The sequence below is a fragment of the Schistocerca cancellata genome, chromosome 2 (assembly GCF_023864275.1).
Source record: "Schistocerca cancellata isolate TAMUIC-IGC-003103 chromosome 2, iqSchCanc2.1, whole genome shotgun sequence".
Classification (NCBI taxonomy): Eukaryota; Metazoa; Arthropoda; class Insecta; order Orthoptera; family Acrididae; genus Schistocerca; species Schistocerca cancellata.
The window spans coordinates 1,102,849,073-1,102,869,762 of NC_064627.1; the positions used below are offsets into that span (position 1 = coordinate 1,102,849,073).

At 41.1% G+C, this 20,690-nt stretch overlaps 1 protein-coding gene across 1 annotated transcript in view; it reads right to left on the reverse strand.

Moving 5' to 3' along the window:
* The window catches only part of LOC126163117 (reversion-inducing cysteine-rich protein with Kazal motifs), a gene marked incomplete at its 3' end in the record, with an annotated part of 348,934 nt that overhangs the window by 27,372 nt on the left and 300,872 nt on the right, over nt 1–20,690 (reverse strand). Inside the window, exons 11-14 of the mRNA XM_049920040.1 lie at nt 6,384–6,569; nt 813–1,014; nt 540–694; nt 304–431 (exon numbers count right to left, since the gene is read on the reverse strand). Of these exons, the coding sequence (XP_049775997.1) occupies nt 304–431; nt 540–694; nt 813–1,014; nt 6,384–6,569 (671 nt within the window). The remainder of the gene's footprint in view (nt 1–303; nt 432–539; nt 695–812; nt 1,015–6,383; nt 6,570–20,690) is intronic.

A 20,690-nucleotide genomic window follows, 5' to 3' on the forward strand; every position in this document is an offset into this window, starting at 1 on the left:
GATAGGACATGTTCTGAGGAATCAAGGGATCACCAATTTAGTATTGGAGGGCAGCGTGGAGGGTAATAATCTTAGAGGGAGACCAGAAGATGAATACACTAAGTAAATTCAGAAGGATGTAGGTTGCAGTAGGTACTGGGAGATGAAGAAGCTTGCACAGGATAGAGTAGCATGGAGAGCTGCATCAAACGAGTTCCAAGAGTAAAGACCAGAACAACAACAACAGCAGTATCTGCTCTACAGTAGAAAATAAGAATGTGTAGATTCTTGGTATAAATGATTTGCAAGGCAGTTTATACTTACTCGGCAAGGACCACTGTACGCAAATCTTCTCCAGGAACGTACCAGGGCGCACATGTTGTGGTGCTCCTGGCCCTCTGTGTCACACACAGGGTCGTAAGGCAAATTCGTGCATTGTTCTGTCGTTTCAACTGTCAAATGAATAAATAAACATGTATCACATTGTTTCGATGAAATTTCAAGTTTATTGTATTACTCTAACAATTACAGTCGGAATTATGAGTATGTATGAGCCTTACCACACTTGTACTGCTTGCATGACTTGTGCATCATGGACAGACACACTTTCCTGTCTGGAATACACTGCTGCCCCCTGGAACACGTGTGGCTGGCACACGGATCCTTAGCAGAGCACGGACCGAATTCAAACTCTGCGTCAGTGAGACCAGCACACCTGGTATACAAAAGAAAGCACAGTTGACTTGCGGAACGCCGATAAACGAGATCCCTTGCATATGAAACGCCATCTCCCCGCACATACAAAAGCACTGCCAAGCTGAACGTCTCCTTACTTTGCAAGACAGGCACTCGGATACGTGTTCCCGTTGCGGGCGCAGACAGGTACATAGTGCGGAGGGCAGTTGCAGGGGAGACTCGTGTAGGCGGGGTCAGGGTCTCCCAGCGCCGAAATCTCGCACTGCTTCTTGCTGCACGTTATTTCTCCGGCGAAGCAACTGCACGTGTTACACTCAATCTGGAACTGCGTGTTGTGTTCTGTAAACAGATTTCGGATTAGAACAGATGAAAGGAATACGTGTTCACTGACTTATGTGAACTCCAGCAATATTTGAACATAGCAGCCTTATTGCTAGGGGAAGTGTACAGTTATACGAGGGCAGTTCAATAAGTAATGCAACACATTTTTTTTCTGAAACAGGGGTTGTTTTATTCAGCATTGAAATACACCGGGTTATTCCCCAATATTTTAGCTACACAACTCTATTTTTCAACGTAATCTCCATTCAATGCTACGGCCTTACGCCACCTTGAAATGAGGGCCTGTATGCCTGCACGGTACCATTCCACTGGTCGATGTCGGAGCCAACGTCGTACTGCATCAATAACTTCTTCATCATCCGCGTAGTGCCTCCCACGGATTGCGTCCTTCATTGGGCCAAACATATGGAAATCCGACGGTGCGAGATCGGGGCTGTAGGGTGCATGAGGAAGAACAGTCCACTGAAGTTTTGTGAGCTCCTCTCTGGTGTGAAGACTTGTGTGAGGTCTTGCGTTGTCATGAAGAAGGAGAAGTTCGTTCAGATTTTTGTGCCTACGAACACGCTGAAGTCGTTTCTTCAATTTCTGAAGAGTAGCACAATACACTTCAGAGTTGATCGTTTGACCATGGGGAAGGACATCGAACAGAATAACCCCCTCTGCGTCCCAGAAGACTGTAACCATGACTTTACCGGCTGAGGGTATGGCTTTAAACTTTTTCTTGGTAGGGGAGTGCGTGTGGCGCCACTCCATTGATTGCCGTTTTGTTTCAGGTTCGAAGTGATAAACCCATGTTTCATCGCCTGTAACAATCTTTGACAAGAAATTGTCACCCTCAGCCACATGACGAGCAAGCAATTCCGCACAGATGGTTCTCCTTTGCTCTTTATGGTGTTCGGTTAGACAACGAGGGACCCAGCGGGAACAAACCTTTGAATATCCCAACTGGTGAACAATTGTGACAGCACTACCAACAGAGATGTCAAGTTGAGCACTGATTTGTTTGATGGTGATCCGTCGATCATCTGGAACGAGTGTGTTCGCACGCTCCGCCATTGCAGGAGTCACAGCTGTGCACGGCCGGCCCGCACGCGGGAGATCAGACAGTCTTGCTTGACCTTGCGGCGATGATGACACACGCTTTGCCCAACGACTCACCGTGCTTTTGTGCACTGCCAGATCACCGTAGACATTCTGCAAGCGCCTATGAATATCTGAGATGCCCTGGTTTTCCGCCAAAAGAAGCTCGATCACAGCCCGTTGTTTGCAACGCACATCCGTTACAGACGCTATTTTAACAGCTCCGTACAGCGCTGCCACCTGTCGGATGTCAATGAAACTATACGAGACGAAGCGGGAATGTTTGAAAATATTCCACAAGAATTTTCAACCAAAATTGGCCGAGAAAAAAAAATGTGTTGCATTACTTATTGAACTGCCCTCGTATATGGCTGCCACTGCGTATATTGGTAGCGCGAATGCAACTGTTGAAGGCAGCATTTACAATTATAAAATAGTGAGTATAGAAGATGAAGCAATGAAATGAAATTTGTGCCATAGCTGGGACTTAAAACCGGGTCTTCTGCTTGCTAGGAAAATGTGCTAAGCTCTACATCTACATGGTTACTCTGCTATTCACAATAAAGTTCCTGGCAGACGGTTCAATGAACCACCTTCAAGCTGTCTCTCTACTGGTCCACTCTCGAACGCCTCGCGGGAATAACGACCACTTACTTTTTCTGTGCGAGCCCTGATTTCTCTTATTTTATAATGATGATCATTTCCCCCTATGTAAGTGGGTGCCAACAGAATGTTTTCGCAATCGGAGGAGAAAACTGGTGATTGAAATTTCATGAGAAGATCCCGTCGCAATATGAAACTTCTTTGTTTTAATGATTGCCACTTCAATTCATATATCATGTCTGTGGCACTATCTCCCCTATTTCACGACAGCACAAAACGAGACGGCCTTCATTGAACTTTTTCGATGTCATCCGTCATCTCTACCTGATGCGGATCCCACACGGCACAGCAATACTCCAGAATAGGGCGGACAAGCTTGGTGTAAGTAGTGTCTTTAGTAGATCTGTTGCACCTTCTAAGCATTCTGCCAATGAATCGCAGTCTTTGGTTTGCTCTGCCCACAACATTATCTGTGTGGTCGTTCCAATTTAGGTTATTTGTAATTGTAATCCCTAAGTATTTAGTTGAATTTACAGCCCTAATATTTTTGTGACTTATTGCGTAATCGAAATGAGTGTATTTGTTTTGGTACTCATGTGAATAACTTCACACTTTTCTTTATTCAGGGTCAATTGCCACTTTTAGCATCATACAGATATCTTATCTAAATCATCGTGCAATTCCTTTTCGTCATCTGAAGACTTTACAAGACAGTAAATGACAGCATCATCTGCAAACAATCTAATAGGGCTACGCAGATTGTCTCATGTGTCGTTAATATAGATCAGGAACAATAGAGGGCCTATAACATTTCCTTGAGGAACGCCGGATATTACTTCTGACTTTCCATCTATTACTTCGAACTGTGACCTTTCTGACAGGAAATCAAGAATCCAGCACTCATCTGAGGCGATATTCCATAGGCACGCAGTTTGGTTAGAAGACGCTTGAGAGGAACGGTGTCGAAATCCTTCTGGAAATCTAAAAATATGGAATCAATTTGACGACCCCTGTCGATAGCACTCATTACTTCATGAGTATAAAGAGCTACTTGTCTTTCACATGAACGATGTTTTCTGAATCCGGCTGACTATGTGTCAATAAATAGTTTTCTTCGAGGTGATTCATAATGTTCCAACACAGTACATGTTCCAAAACCCTATTGCACAACGACGTTGGTGATATGGGCCTGTGATTCAGTGCATTACTCGTATTTCCCTTTATGGGTATTAGTGTGACTTGAGCACTTTTCCTGTCTTTAGGTGCAGAGCTTTCTGTGAGCGAGCGGTTGTATACAATTGCTAAGTATTGAGCTATTGTATCAGCATACTCTGAAAGGAACCTGACTGGTATACAATCTGGACCGGAGGCCTTGCCTTTATTAAGTGATTTAAGCTACTTTGCTACACCGTTGCTATAGAACAGTGAAGGTATTGATTGCGTCTTGCCACTGGTGTGCTTTATGTATAACCAGAATCTCTTTGGGTTTTGTGCCAGATTTCGAGATAGAATTTCGTTGTGGAAATTATTAAAAGCATCCCGCACTGAAGTACGCGCTATATTTCGAATTTCTGCAACCCTTTGACAGTCTTGGGGATTTTGGGTTCTTTTAAGTTTGGCATGCTGTTTTCGTTGCTTCTGCAACAGCGATCCGAAGAGTTTTGTGTACCATGGGAGATCAGTACCATCACTTATAAATTTATATGACATATATCTCTCAATTGCCGTCGACACTGTCTCTAGGAATCTTTCCACATCTTTTATACGCTTACGTGATCAGATCGGAAGGAGTGGAGACTGTCTCATAAAAAGGGGTTAAGAGAATTTTTATCAGTTTTGCGTTTCCTTTTGATGATTGTAGGTGTTACGGTATTCAGGCTAGCAGCAACTGCCTTGTGTTCGTTAGTCCTTGTATTCGTCATGATACTCCCTATTTCTCCAGGATTATTTGTTTGCTAAGAGATAAGTTGAGCCTCTTATGTCTCCAGGAAAATCCAATTCCATCATAAAAGAGTAGTGCGTGTTGTGACGTGGTAGCGACCAGATGTGTTAACGGCTCGTGCTTCATGTGCAGAAAAATCGCTGCCAAACCATAGAACATGGTAATGGGCACCATACAGTAAAACTGGATATATATTCTCCGTCTGGAATAAGCGTGTGACATGTTACGTAAATATCGAGTATGTGTGTTGTGTCGTGAAGATTAACAATCACCATGCTGGGATGGTTCTAGGCCATAAGCGAGTACGGACTTCATACCACTGTGTGAAATTTCAGTGTCTCAAAAGTGTGGGGTAAATGAGATATTTCACGCGTGGCAGAGCATTCGTTTCATTTTATTCTTTGACATTGTCAGTGGGGTGATACACGATCTGTCAATTTAAGCCATGTGTGAATAAAAATCCTACATCAAGATCGCAAATTTTCTTTACTGATTAATGGTTTCCGCTCACTGACGAGTCATCTGCAGATCTATCTAAAATTTTGTTCAGTGTGTGACAATCATTACACACCGTCGTATTCCTAGAGCTAAGTCGCCGCTAAAATGAAAATCGTAGTTGGGTATGTAAACTGACAACGTTATAATCACTAATCAACAATTGTTGCATTGCCTATAATGCCACAGTTGCCTACATACTATCAACAGGAATGATAGTTGCATCGCCAGTGATTGAATGTAAATGAAATATCATTCATAATATTCATAACAGGGCAAGGAAATCTCTGTGTGACAGCTGTTACTCATGGGCGATGCACCAGTGATTTCTGTCGATCGCTTTTTGACATGTACGGTAATACGGCCATTGTAACTAAATTTGATTGGTGATTAACTTCGTCAGTTTACATAACTAACCAAGATTTTTCGTGTTACGGTGACTTAGCTCGAAGAATACGACGATGTGTAGTGATTGTCACACATTGGACAGAATTTTAGATTGATCTGAAGACGGCTCGTCAGTGGGTCCAAACTGATAATCAGTAAAGAATATTTGCAATTTTAACGTAGGATCTTCATCCACACATGGTTTATTCGTTTCATTGCCGTGCCATGGAGGCTACATTCGTCTGCATAGCGATTATTCCGCGCGTCTTTGTGAACAGGAACTGTGTTCTATGCAGTTATTCAAAACTGTTCATATCAGGACGAAACTTACATATTAAATCCAAACCTGTACCTAACAAGAATTAGCGTTGCAGTATGTGTGGCTTAGACCGTGAACAGTGCAGCCCACAGTTATGTATGTTGTTGCTTGTCTCAATAGGCGTGCAGCAGATGAAGTACGTCAGTATTAAACACAGTGTGTATTGGTGAAGGTATTTCTGCCGCGGTGCTTGCACTAGCAAGTTGTAGTGATATTATAATTCTCATTATTGACACCATGTCGTAGGAAAGCGTCATCTCTGTTGTTATAATTAATGAACAAACACGGTCTGGATCACTCCTGTTATTACCGACTAGATGTTTCAAGTCATCTTCAGGTCTGGCGCCACGAAGTGCAGATTGTCAAGTGAAACTGAGTTGACAAAATGCACTTCGCAGTGCCACACCAGAAGATGAGCTACAATGCAGACTGAAACTGGTAGCTGGTGGTAAAAGAAGTCACCCACACGCTGTTTGTTTATTTATGCTATTACAACGTGAGAAGTAATTTCGGACTACGGAGTGTAGTGAAGTGACTCACCAATCTTCCTGTTCCCGAGCCAGCAGGACTCCATTTCTGTGCAGGGTAAGGGCCTGCAGCTCTCGAGAGATCCCCGCGAAGAGCACCGACAGATTTTCAAGCACCCTTTCCGTTCGTGAACGACAGGAATGCGGACGAAAGTGCCCTCCGGCACAAGGTACTGAGAGACCTCACCCAGCTTGCAGCCTGTTGAAAGAACACAGGTATTAAATTTGCTATGCGCTTGGCAGAATATGGAAGATGGATAAAACTTTGATATTTGACGGCAAATTTAGGTACTGAAAATGTGCTCAGTTACAATGAGAGAAATTCGAAGACACATGCTAAGAAAGTCTGAAAAACCTTTCGTAAAGTTAGAACAATTAAATAATTAGAAGCGTTGTTTTTGAGTTAGACCGAACACTGTGAACTTTGAGGGATTATGGACTCATTTACAGAGTGCCTCACTAGTGTATTCGTCTCCCCCGCTATCACATCGTCGTAGAAAGTAACCACTTATGGTGCCACAATCATCAAGCTCCTAGCAACCTATGCGCAAGAGTCTCGCAGATGGTGAATGCCTCTGCTACTGACTCTCTGTTGCCAAACGTAATTCTTAAACTACCCTTCTGTCTTTTAAACGGTTTGTCACTTTTTTCCTGGGTAACATCTCCGCTAGAACCGTTGTTAGGTTTTTGCCGGCCTAGGTGAGAACTGAAAAATGACGCCCGTCTTTGTTGCTACCGTCGGTGTCCCCGATAAACACCCCTCCCCCTCCCCCCTCCACCAGTACCAATATCCAACAGCACAACAATTCAAGTATCCCATTTTACTTTTAATCATTAAGCTAAGACGACCAGGTGTCTTCATTTTCTGAGAGTAGTACTGTTTTCATGCTTTGCCCTCATTTCCTTTAAAACTCGTTGAGATTATCAAATGTCTTCAGTCTTTTTTATTTTTTCTCCTCAGTTTTTGAAATTTCCCAGAATAACTGAAACAGGAAGAATGTGCCGAGTATTCTAAACTTGTTCAAAAATGGTCCAATGGCTCTGAGCACTATGGGACTTAACTTCTAAGGTCATCAGTCCCCTAGAACTTAGAACTACTTAAACCTAACTAACCTAAGGACATCACACACATCCGTGCCCGAGGCAGGATTCGAACCTGCGACCGTAGCGGTCGCGTGGTCCCAGACTGAAGCGCCTAGAACCGCGCGGCCACAATGGCCGGCTTTAAACTGGTCCTCAACTGACTATACCAGTGGAGCCAAATTTGGCACCAGTTATTTACTTTATTTTATTGCAAGAAAATGGACTAATAAGGACGTAAAACTATTTCCTAATACGAGCGAATTTTTCCTTGAATTTAGAAATTATACTATACTGAGGAAGACATGCTAAAGTATCACACTACGTCAGTTGTATAATCGTCGTGTTACTTCGAGAGATGATGATGATGTGTGGTTTGTGGGGCGCTCAACTGCGTGGTTATCAGCGCCCGTACAATTACTCAATATTTGCTCAGTCCAATTTCGCCACTTTCCTGGATGATGATGAAATGAGTCGTGTTACTTCGTTTCTGTTTTAATTGAAATACTCTTAGAATCTTTTTCAGTATCGACTTCTTGCAATTAAATAAATAAATGGCGCCTTGCTTGCATTTTCTGTTGCGAAATGTACAATTTTTGTGAGCCGACCCAGTGGCGCAGTGGTCTAAGCGACTGGCTTCTGGACATTCGTCCGAAATGGGACCTGGTTCGAATCCTAGAGTGGCGTCGATGTCGTGTTTGAGTAAAACCACTGTCTCTTTCTTTTCCCGCAGTCAGTGGCCCTGAATAGGGGCGGGTGACGGTTTTAGCCGATTGAGTTGCTCACGGTCGTTAATCCACCTTTTTCAAAAAAAAAGTTTCTGTTAAGTACATTTCTTTATTAAACTGTTTCTTCAAGCATGGTTACTAAACTTCGATTATTACTTCTACTAGAGTAAATTTTTGCTTTAGATTTTTTTCCTTCTACAGAGTTACAATGAAATTTATGTGCTACAAGTAACATTTAAAATTTATCAGAAGTAAAACTCTGATGACAGTATTTTATTCTTATTCTATACTTATGTCACATGGAAAGTACCTCTCAGATTCATCATATGTTTACTGCACAATCATGGTTCAGTTCATAAATTCTTTGTTAATCCTCGACAAGTCAGCGCACTGGCACGCTCTAGCGTTCGACAGAGATGAATCAAGGTCATGTTTGTTTACGTTTTGTACTCAGTAGCGTCTACTTTAGTTTTGAGTTACATAGCGGCAATGTGTTTACTTTCGTCAAAGTAGGTAGAGGCCGTGTTCGGTAAACTTTTGAAAACAATTCGGTATTTTGATTCTTCCTTTGTATCATTTTTTCTCATTATTTTTTCATTGTTTTCTCCATCCGATTTTTAATATTTTCCGCCTCTGCCTTTCCAAAATTCGGTCACCTCAGGGGGCCGCCTTGTTTTAGAAACTGATTTCCGCTCCAGCGGCAAGCCACATCTGTGCCCCGTTCTTACACTAGTCACCCCACAAACAGGCAGTTTAAAGACCTTCCGAGCATTAGCTATGCCCTTTACCTGTTGGTAGGCCCATTCACTGTGGCAGTACACCTCACGTCGCGTGACGATGGCTTCACATATGTATTCAGAAATGCTCATAGCAAACGCTATGATATGAGTATTGTAACGGAACTGAAATGATGGTGGGCTGACAGTAATTTGGAGCCCGCGCGTCGGAAACGGGCGCGCTTGTGTGAGACTGCCAGGGAGTGCACCCTGATGCCATCTATTGGCGAAACTGGGAATTAGCGCTACCTGTCAGACAATGCACTAAGCTCTCGGAGTCAAATGTATTCTTTTTCTTGGTAATTATAAGTTATTACTGTATAATTTAATGTTGTAAAGCGCTAGTAGTAAATTATTATGACTGGTATGAATTCCAGGGTAGTAAATATAAATATTCTTAAATACTAAATGATTTCGGTAAAAAGGTGGTAGGAGAACGCCCCAACTCTTGGTGATACGAGCGTACCTAGGGGTAGCTGGAGACACAGGGACTGAACAATGGAATGGCCTGGGGAGTGTTGACGTGATCGGACGTGCGTAACTGTGCTCACGCAAAAGTGATTGTGCAACAGAGAAGAGGCGAATATCGTCGCCGTTTTTGGAGTGAAACGCGACGAATGGTTGTTGAAGCCGCCTCTATGCCACTGGGGCTGACTGTAAGAGTTCCTGCGCCCAGATTTTATGGCGGATGTGCAGTAGCTTATACGAGTGCTACAGCTCGTAGTTCCAGCCACCATTAAGGGCATGAGGCGTGAAGAGCTGCATTAGCCACATGCATCTCACCACCAGCACCGACACGTCTACCCAAGGCAAGACTGCTTGCAGTTGTTAAGTCGAACTTTGTATACATGTAAAAGGAGAATACCAGTTTTCTTTTATGCAAGTGCAGAGGACAGAATATAGTAATAAGTAAAATTACGACACATGTTGTTCATTGTAAAGTGTAGTAACCTCAAACATAGTATAGTGAAATCAGACTGAGGCCACCATCGCCTCTTTCATTTACAATTCTTTTGGTTGTAGAATACTTTAGCGTATAAGAATGTTGAAAAGAGCAATGGTCGCACCAGAATGAGTCGCCTATTTATAGTTACTTAAATTTTTCTGAGTAACCTTTCAAGTAAAGTCACTTAACTAATTCTGTATCAATTGTCCAAAGAGTAATATCCAAAATCATTAAATAAGTTGAAGGATAGAATTTTGTTAACCCAAGTTGCATAAACTGTCTTGGTAGTAATTACCAAGCCAACTCACAGAAACTGAGATAGTATTTGCTTTGCAGAATCATCTAGAATGATCAGAAATAGTAATATTCAGAATTAAGTTTAAATTCAACTCAAGCCATTTCACTTTGAAACGAGCCAAAAATTTATTTATTCTTTTGCTGCTTCAGAGCTGGCGACCGTAGTTATAAGTATTTTCAGGAGGATTCGGCGGTAAGTCTGCTGCTCTCGTCGTGCTGATAGGATTTTGCACTGCTGCTAGCAGTGGTGATTGGATACATAAGCTCACTACCAAGTTAAGTGGGTCAGGTACGCAGTGTTACCGTGTGAACTGTAGGGCACTGTAGGCCGTGGATCGAACCCGTTCAATCATCACAGCTCTTAGGGAAATAGTCCGGTTAGGAGTGTACTAATCATTAGGTAAATACTGGCGAGTAACGGTCAAAAATGTATACGCAAGTGAATTTAACAAGGTCCACGTAGCACCTAGTTAATGTGGTGCAATGGCGAGGGTAGGAGTGGAGTAAAAGTGAGCTGAGCTTGTGGCAGTTGTGCTGTATTCAAATATTAACAACGTGAATTCACTACTACCTCTTACCATTAGGACTGAGCTATTTACAGTTAAAATACGTAGCAGTAAGCGCAAAGGCGCGACAGCTACAAGTCCGTATTGGTTTTATACATACGGAATTAGGAAGCGGGTCATTCCGTTAGTGGAGGGGGTTAAAACGACTGAGTCAGTTGAGAACTTACCCCATTTACTGATGGAAAGATTCGGCGGTTCGGTCGCAGTATGTATTTTGTTGATAAATCGGACGCATGATTTTGTTTTAATGTGACTTAGATGCACTATATTACTATAGAAATAAAAGAGTGGGTCACGACGTCCCGTTCCGACGGTAAGCGACGGTCAGTTCATCGTTAATACTTTAACGTATTCGCTGAAAACTTTGGAAATTTACGCAAGGCATTTCGGTTATCAGAATGAAACTTTCACCCTCTACTGAAGTGTGCGCTGCAGCAGAGTATATTCTGTTTTTGTATTCAATGACAGATAAAAACTGGTTACGCAATCTGAACTCGAACACGAAACCTTGTCTTTTGCGTGTAGTGCTCCCACAAGGCAGCTATCGCACAAAGTATGTAACATGCTTCCATGAATTTCGGAGGGTAGGAGAGAGATAATGGCAGAAATGAAGCTGTGAGGGCGGATTGTGAGAGCTACCTGGATAGGCTGGTAGGTAAAAGCACTGGTCAAGAAAGGCACGGTACCGAGTTCGAACCCGGGAATGACGTACAGCTTTAAACAGCCAGGATGTATCTCTTCTTTATATTCTCCTGTTTCTCAAACTCATAATTCCTCCCTCTAAGGGATTCGAATCGGCTACTTCAGGATGACACCTGTACTCTGTTGGCCGTTAAAATTACAGCAACACTATTAGAGTCGCATGCTGCAAACATCAAACTGATATTAAGTGCGCAAAATGTTTGGGTAAGAATCAACTTATTTTCCCCATCTTTTAATTCATTTCATCAGCCTCTATCATTACCGTAGATAAATTTGAGACTGAAATGTCTCAAGGAAAATTTAATTATATGGTTGATTTTAGTTCATTCATTGCAGCAAAAAAATGTATGTAAGATATCGATTCTTTTTTTTTAAAGCGAGAGCAGAGCGATCTCTCATTTCCTTTTTGAGTTATTGGGTTTGACATCCAATGGACGGTCACGCGCAATGCCCCCATTCACATTCTTGCGCATCACAAATCATGTGGCCATAACGATCGTCATATTTAATAAAATATTCAAGATATTTAAACGAGGTTTTTGCAAACGATGGCACACCATGAGGCACATATGTTGTACGATAAATACTAGTAAATTTTTATTCACCGAATTAAGCAAGTAACTCGTCCGCTGCAGCGAGAGGTCGGCAGTACAGGATGCATAGATACATCCATAGCGCTGTAGGAAAACCGAAGCTGCACGTGTATACACAGCCACAAGCATATTAAGGGGCTCCGGAACGCCCTATACTTGCAATGTTAAAATAACGCTTATAAGTTACATCTTTCCTCACAAAGTATTTGAGGTAGGAAGTTGAACTTTTTACAGATTATTTATTGGAATATGGGCTACAACTAAACACAGGGATTTTACAAAATCTTAGTTCAGTTATTAAAGATGATTTTTTTTCAATTGTAATGAAAATTCACAACATTTTTTTGCAATTTTTATTTATATATTCAAAAATATACAGTTTTTTGGAAAAAGGCTCTGTTAAATTATGCAGATGGTACTGTGTAACATTTACTGAAAGTTTGAAACAAATATGTTTGGAAGATCCTCAGAAAACATGTAATTAGTATGAGAAAATAAAAGTTTTGGGAATCGAGCGACAAAGATTGGATTAACTTTTTAGTGCATTCCAGGTCCATAGGATGGATTATCTTCATCCTCTGCGAACTCCTCCTCCAGCTTCCTCTTGTTCCTCCTCCTGTTTACTCTTGCTTGTATTTCTAGACTCTTTACAGCCCTGTCTGCAGCCCGAAGGCGTTCCTTGTCTAAAGCAAGCATTGCTCGTACCATGTTAGAACCTATCTTCATTCCCATATTTCTAAATACCTTGCACCTTACAATGTTGCCATCATTGAAAGTCGCAACAGCATCATACACACCAAAGTGAAGTGTTTCTATTCCAACAAATACAGTCTTGGGGATTCTCGACCATATAACACTATTTACACTTTCATTGGGGTTTTGAGTTTTTCCGTGAATACACTTTTTCAACAGTTCAGGTGCTGCTAAGTCTCTGAAAATAGGTTTAGCCACAACACATACTTTATCTCACATCACTAAAATGTACCTGATGAACACGGACGTTAATAATAACACCATTTGACAGCAGTTTAACAGCGCCACAGTGGGTCACGCCCATGTAGAACACATTTCAAAAAAATTTTAAAAATAGTTGTAGTCTTCGGAATTGAATAAATTATATATCTATTAAAAGGTGATAGTCTGCAGATTCAGAAAACGCAAAAAAGTAAAAATTGAACTTTTCATGATTTTGAGCCTTTCCGGAGCCCCTTAAGACGCGTATACTCATACACAGCAGTGAAGGAGTTAAAGGTGGAATGGAGGAAGCAACAGCACACAGTTGTGTGGGTTTTGTGAAGGTTTTGCAGCACCACGACGGTTCCTGGGTTAACACAGATGTTAGCTGTGTAAACGAGCTAGGTGAATTGCTTTTGACTCAGACCAACTCTCATGTCTCTGCTGTTCTCTGTTGCATTTAACAGACAGGGATATACAAGAAAAAAGGCCTGTGCCTGAACAGGAGGGGAACAACTTCTTAGCTGAGTATCTTGCAGAAAGTGCAATTGGGTGGGGGGAGGGGGGGGGGGGGGAGCGGGCACAGGCACAGGCACACAAGACAAAATTCCTGTGATCACTGGAGTCAGAGAGACCCTATTTTAGATTAGAGTCAGGTTGTTGACAAACAGTCTTGAAACAAATTAGAATCGGACAATAATACATGTATCGGTTTCCAGAAAAATAAAATGTATTTGTTTCATCAGTATATTAGGGGGCTGAAAAAAAAGACAGATTATCCTCTTGTAAGTTTAGAAGATGTGGAGAGGTTATGAAGTGACAGATGTTCAGTGCCTCACTGAACGCCATGTACAACAGCCATACAGAAGTTAAATATCAGAGATTATAAACTAACATCATTTTTGTATAGAGCTGACATAGAAAAAAAGAGGAGTTGCAACATTTGTAAAAGGTGGGCTCTGGGGAATTTGTTTTGTGTATATCAGAAGCGAGATACATGTGCGCTGTGAACTGTCACTGCAGAATGTTTCTGTGTTAATTATAACAGTCTACAACCTCCCTCTAGGAAACTTACTGCTGTTTGCAAGAAATCTAGGCGAATTATTGAGTTACCTGCAAGACCAGAAGAAACAGTTAGTGGTTTGTGATGATTTCATTGCAGGTACCTTAAATTATATAAACAAGAAAATGAATTCGAATTATTATTTGTGTGTTTCAACGTATTTTCATTAGTTAATTTTCCAATTCATTTGCAGCAAGGTAGTAGTACTGACAACATTTGTAATGGCAGTGCTCAGGCCGAAACGATTTACGTCCACCCAGTTGTTACTCTACTATCTGTCAAGCTCATACAAAGCAGCTTATTAATGACAATACGATACAATATTTCAAGAGTAAGTTGAAAGAGATGGTATGGGATAAAGTGTATCTAGAAACAGATGCTAATATCAAATTCAATTTATTCTGTTGTAAAATTGTGTCAATATTTGCAAGTAGCTATCCTAAAACGTTAGCCAGAAAATCCATTAAAAATAAATAAGCCTTGAGTAACAAGGAAAATTAAAACCTAATGGAAGAGGAAGAGTGACATTTACATAATGGCCAGAATAAGTTAAAACGAGATATTACTTGCTTACTACAAAAAATGATGTAATATTTTAATGAAAGTAATTAAAATGTCCTGATCTGTTTGTATCTCGATAGAAATTAATAATGCACACAATAAGATTAAAAGTGTATGGGATGTTGTCATATACAGGACATGACAACCACACAGTGTACAAGTTACCATAACAATTAAACTAAATGACAATGTTGTGACTGATAATTTGTAAGTTGCAAGGGCTTTTAACAATCACATTTTAAAGTAACAGCAATAATAGGATTAATTTGCTTTGCTAAAGAAGCAAGCAAATATTATAAAACTGCCTTTCAACAAAACTTTAAGCAACTAGAAGGAGCACCAACATCATTCACTGAAATTAACAGAATTATAAAAATTCTTAAAAACATAAGTTCATATCGAGTTGATGGAATTTCAAACAGACTTTTGAAAAGTTGTTCTAACTTAACAATTAATGGCCTTAGTGATAAACACAGTACTCAGTGGCACAGGGAATATTTACAGACATAAAAAATTTCATTTTTAATCCTCTTTATACAAAAGGTGACAAAAAGACAAATACATATCTTTCCTTTCTTTACTGTCATATTCTTCTAAAATTTTCTAAAAAGTATCATACTCAATAGTAGTCTCACATTTAAGTAGAAACAGTTTACTTAGCTTATCACAGTTTGGATTCCAGAAAGGTTACTTAACATAGAATGCTTCTTATACACTTACACACCAACTGTTACAAGCCCTAAATAATAAAATATCGACAGTGGGTACTTTTTGTGATCTTTCCAGTGTGTTTCATTCTGTCGATTATATTACTCTATTATCAAAACTGAAATTTTATGAAACTGATGGCTTCAGACATAGCTGGTTTTAATCATACTGAACAAACGGAATACAAAAAGCACAGCTGAATACTTGCAACAATGTTAGAAAGGTAGAAACCTTCATTGTTTGGGAAGAAATGTCAGAGAGTGTCCCATGTGGTTCAGTTTTGGGTCCTTTCCTATTCTTTGTATGCCTGAATCACATTCAACTTAACATGCAACTAGCAGAATTGGCTTTTAGCCATCTAAACAAGTGTTACAATAAATCCGATTAGAGAGAAAGCTGCAGAAGAGATTGTTAATAATATTTTTCAAAAGAATTAGTAAATAGTTTCTCTGAAAATGGCTGTTCCTAAATTTAGAAAACGCCCTATAATTAATAATTACAGGAGATAGTAATAACAACTGATGTAGTACATGAACAGGAGACAGCAAATAGGGTAAAATGCTTCAAATTTTTAAGTGTATATATTGATGAAAACTAAATCTTAAAGAAGCATGTTAGTGAGCTGCTCAAACAATGAAGTTCAGTTACCTTTGTTCTTCAAATAATTGCTAGTCTTGGGGGGAAAAAATCAATCTCATGAGATACTGTGCATATTCCTACTCAATTATGTCTTATGGAATCATTTTATGGAGTAACTCATCACTTTGAAAGTACTGACTGCACAAAAGCGAGCAGTAAGAATAATAAGTGATTTTCAACAGCGGTCGTTATGTAGGTTTGTCTTCAAGGAGTTCGGCATTTTAACTGCACCATCACAATACAAATATTTGCTAATGAAATTCGTCATAAATAAAAATCCATCAAAATTTGAGAATAACAGTGATGTCCATACCCAAAACACTATAGGAAAAAATGACCAATATTGCACATTATCAAAGTTAGCAGGGCTCAAAATAAAGTTGGACATGCAGCAACAGAAATTTTTGATTACATGAACAATAACATAAAATATGAGACATGCACAAAGCAAGTTATTAGTCTAAGCTAAAATTTTAAATCTAACCAATAATCATTTCTCGTGAAAAACTTCTTCTATTCTTTGGGCGGATTCCTGCTTAATAAGTGGTAGCCTCTATGAAAAAAATGTAGTTGCATGAATAGGACTAAAAAATTTATGGGCTCATTAATGTTAACACCAATCATGTATACATATCCTGTAAACTGACTAATTCCACATCATTTCGATAAAAGAATCGGTCAAATTATGTGCGGAACATTAATTAAGAAACAAGCAAAGAAAGTCGTTTTGACAGTGTTCCGAAAATGACAACAATGGACATAGAAGTGGCACAACGTCTTTTATATAAGAGTCCCAGTCCTGAGTACAACATCATAGTGGATCCACGTGCGGAAACTTCAAGAAGATGCAACGTTTCCAGATTACGTGTTTGTAGGGGAAGGGGGGGGGCATTGAGTACAGAGCAACGAGAATCTGTGGTTCGCACAGGGGGTAATTTGGAAAGTTACTCTTCTATTTCTGACCCATTAAGGCAGGTGGCTCTTCTCTTGTCAGTCCGCAGATCGTGGTCTTGCGGTCGCGTTCTCGCTTCCCGAGCACGGGGTCCCCTGGTTCGATTCCCCGTGGGATCAGGGATTTTCACCTGCCTCCAGATGACTAAGTGTTTGTGTTGTCCTCATCACTTCATCATCATTCATGAAAGTGGGGGGATTGGACTGAGCAGAGGTTCAGAATTTGTACGGGCGCTGATAACCGCGCAGTTGAGTGCCCCACAAACCAAACATCATCATCACCATCATCTTCCCTTGTCTTCGAGGTGTTTATGACATTATCTTTCAGCATTACAGCACAAGACCTCATGTTGTCCGTGCTGCCCTGATCTTCCTTGATACAGTGGTTGTTGGATTGGGTTACAGCACTGCGTACTAAAAAGTGTACTAAAAAGAGGAGTCGGAGCAAATGATGAAAGCACTAAAGGAGGCTGCCAGCAAATTTGGGTTAAACATAAACAAAGCCAAGACAGAGTACCTCATTATGACGCGTGGTAATTGTCAGACAGCTGATCATCTACAATCACTGCAGATTGGGAACCAGTCCTATAGGAGAGTGCAAGAATTTAAATACTTAGGGGCACTCTTCACTGAGAACTCGTCATGTGAAGCAGAGATCAATGCCAGAATACAAGCAGGAAACCGATCTTACCACAGCCTAGCACAGCTGCTTCGCTCCAGATATCTCTCCAGACAGTTCAAGATTCGACTGTACAAAACTCTGATCCAGCCTGTTGTTCTATATGGCTGTGAGACATGGAGTATCCGGAAACAGGACTTCCATAAACTCCTTGTTCTTGAGAGAGAAGTGCTTCGGAAGATCTTCGGGTCCGGTTCTGGACGCAGATATAGGGGAATGGAGGATCAGATACAACCAAGATCTTGAAGAGCTATACCAGCAGCCCAACATAGCAGGAACAGTCAAAGCCAAACGAATGCAGTGGGCTGGTCATGTGGCCCGGAAGGAGGATCACAGATGGCCTCGGAAGCTCCTGGATTTCACACCTATAGGAAAGACACGGCCAGGGAGACACAAGATGCGTTGGAGGGATGGACTCCATGAAGGTTTAAACTAAGTGTCAACAGATGATGAGGAATGCAAGAAATTGGTAGAGGAAAGGAGGAAAGCGCGATTAGATTGGGATAGAATGGGAGACGAGGAGTTCTTGAACTTGAGAAAGGAAGTTGGTCGTAGGCTACGAGCAATGAAGAGGGATTATTTGAACAATCAAATTACAAAAGTGGAAACAAACAGTAAAAAAAAAACATTAGGGATCTTTACCTAGACATAAATGGGTGTAGGAACGGCTTCAAGGCTAGGACAAATGCACTTCGAGGGGATGCTGGGGAAATGCTGACAGACCCCAGTGTCATATTAAGTAAATGGAGGGCGTATTTTGAGCATGAATTAAATGTACACCAGGAAGCAAGAAATGAGCAGGCGTACGAAATACATACAGCAGAACCCCAGATACGTGAGCCAACGTTAAAGGAAGTATGAGATGCAATCAACAAATTGAAAAACCATAAAGCACCAGGATCAGATTGCATAACTACAGAATTATTTAAAAATGGGGGACTGAAACTGATGGAAGTAGTTCACAAAGTGATAACTAAAGAATGGAACTGAGAGATGATACCTGAAGAGTGGCAGGAGTCGATTCTGATCCCAATTTTTAAGAAAGGCGACAAAATGGATTGAAGTAATTATGGAGGAATATCGCTATTACCAGTATATTCCAAAATTTCCTCGAATATTCTGCTAAGCACGCTTACACCATATGCAGATGAAATTATGGGGGATTACCAAGCTGGCTTTCGGAGCAACAGATCAACTGTAGACCAAATATTCACCTTGCGTCAAATTTTGGAAAAGAAATGGGAATACAATAAACCAGTTCATAATCTTTTCGTAGATTTTACAAAAGCATATGATTCAGTATTGTAATCAAAATTGTACAGAATTATTTTGGAACTTGGAATACCAAAGGAGTATGTTATACTTATAGAAGCAAGTTTGAAAAACACAAAAGGTACAGTAAGCGTAGGAAAATTGGAGTCAGAGGAATTTGTAATAAAGAACGGAGTTAAGCAGGGAGTTGCCCTATCTCCGCTACTTTTTAATTCAGTCCTAGAATATATTGTACGAATGGCAGCAGATAATTCAGAGGGTGTAGAGTTAAATGGAAATATTGAGATATTAGGGTATGCAGATGATCTAATCATCATTAGCGATGGGAAAGAATCTGTAACAGCAAATGCAAATGCGTTAATCGAGGCTAGTGAAGATGTAGATCTAAGGATAAGTGAAGACAAAACTAAATACCTGGTTATTACTAGAATGCCGACAGCAGTAGATCAGGAAATGTTAAGAGTTGGAGACAGGCAGTTGAAAAAAGTGAACACATTTAAGTATCTAGGCGTGGACATCACTTCGAGAAATGAGATTGAATCCGAACTGAGGAAGAGATTACGGGCGGGAAATGCGTGCTACTTCTCACTGAATAGATTACTTTCATCAAGAATATTGCCTAGGAATTTAAAGATTAGAATATACCAAACTATTATTCTACCAGTCATGCTGTATGGGTGTGAGATTTGGTCTCTCTCTTTGCAAAATGAAAAGCCGTTTCGAGTATTTAAAAAACAAAATTTTGAGGAAAATTTTCGGAGCAAAAAGGGATGACATTAGCGAAGAGTGGCGAAAACTGTATAACGAAGAGGTTCACGAACTCTATTCACGCCCCGAGCATTCGGGAGGACGACGGTTCAATGCCGCATCTGGCCATCCTGATTTAGGTTTTCCGTGATTTCCCTAAATCTCTCCAGGCAAATGCCGGGATGGTTCCTTTGAAAGGGCACGGCCGACTTCCTTCCCTAATCAGATGAGACCGATGACCTCGCTGTCTGGTCTACTTCCCCAAACAACCCAACCCAACCCCCAAGCCCCGACATAATCAGTATTATTAAATCACGTAGGCTGCGATGGGCGGGTTACGTGGCTCGAGTGGATGAGGGCAGGGCAGCGCGCAGAGTACTGGTAGGGCATCTAGAGGGAAAACGTCCTGTTGGGAGACCGAGGCGTAGATGGGAGGACAATGTGAAGGCTGATTTGAGGAGCCTAGCTATTGAAGGGGAATGGAAGGAAATAGCCCAAGACAGGGACAGATGGCTAAAACACGTTGCTGTGGTAATGGACTCTCGAGTCCGGGATGACCAGTGAGTAAGTAAGTGATTGGTTGGTTGGTTGGTTTGGGGAAGGAGACCAGACAGCGTGGTCATCGGTCTCATCGGATTAGGGAAGGATTGGGAAGGAAGTCGGCCGTGCCCTTTCAGAGGAACCATCCCGCCATTTGCCTGGAGTGATTTAGGGAAATCACGGAAAACCTAAATCAGGATGGCCGGACGCGGGATTGAACCGTCGTCCTCCCGAATGCGAGTCCAGTGTCTAACCACTGCGCCACCCCGCTCGGTGTGTAAGTAAGTGAGTCAATAGATGTGAATGGATGGCGGATAGCAGCAATGGACAGAATACAGTGGAGGAGGAAACTTCTAGATGCGTACGGTCCACTGGGCCTGATCACGTAGTAGTAGTACAGGGTGTCCAGAAAAGGAGTCCCTGATTTCAAAATTAAATATCTCGAAAACAAAGATCGATAGAGGAATGCAGTAAACGGTATGTTTATTGTGAAAGCTGTAAGAAGTTTATACAGCAGT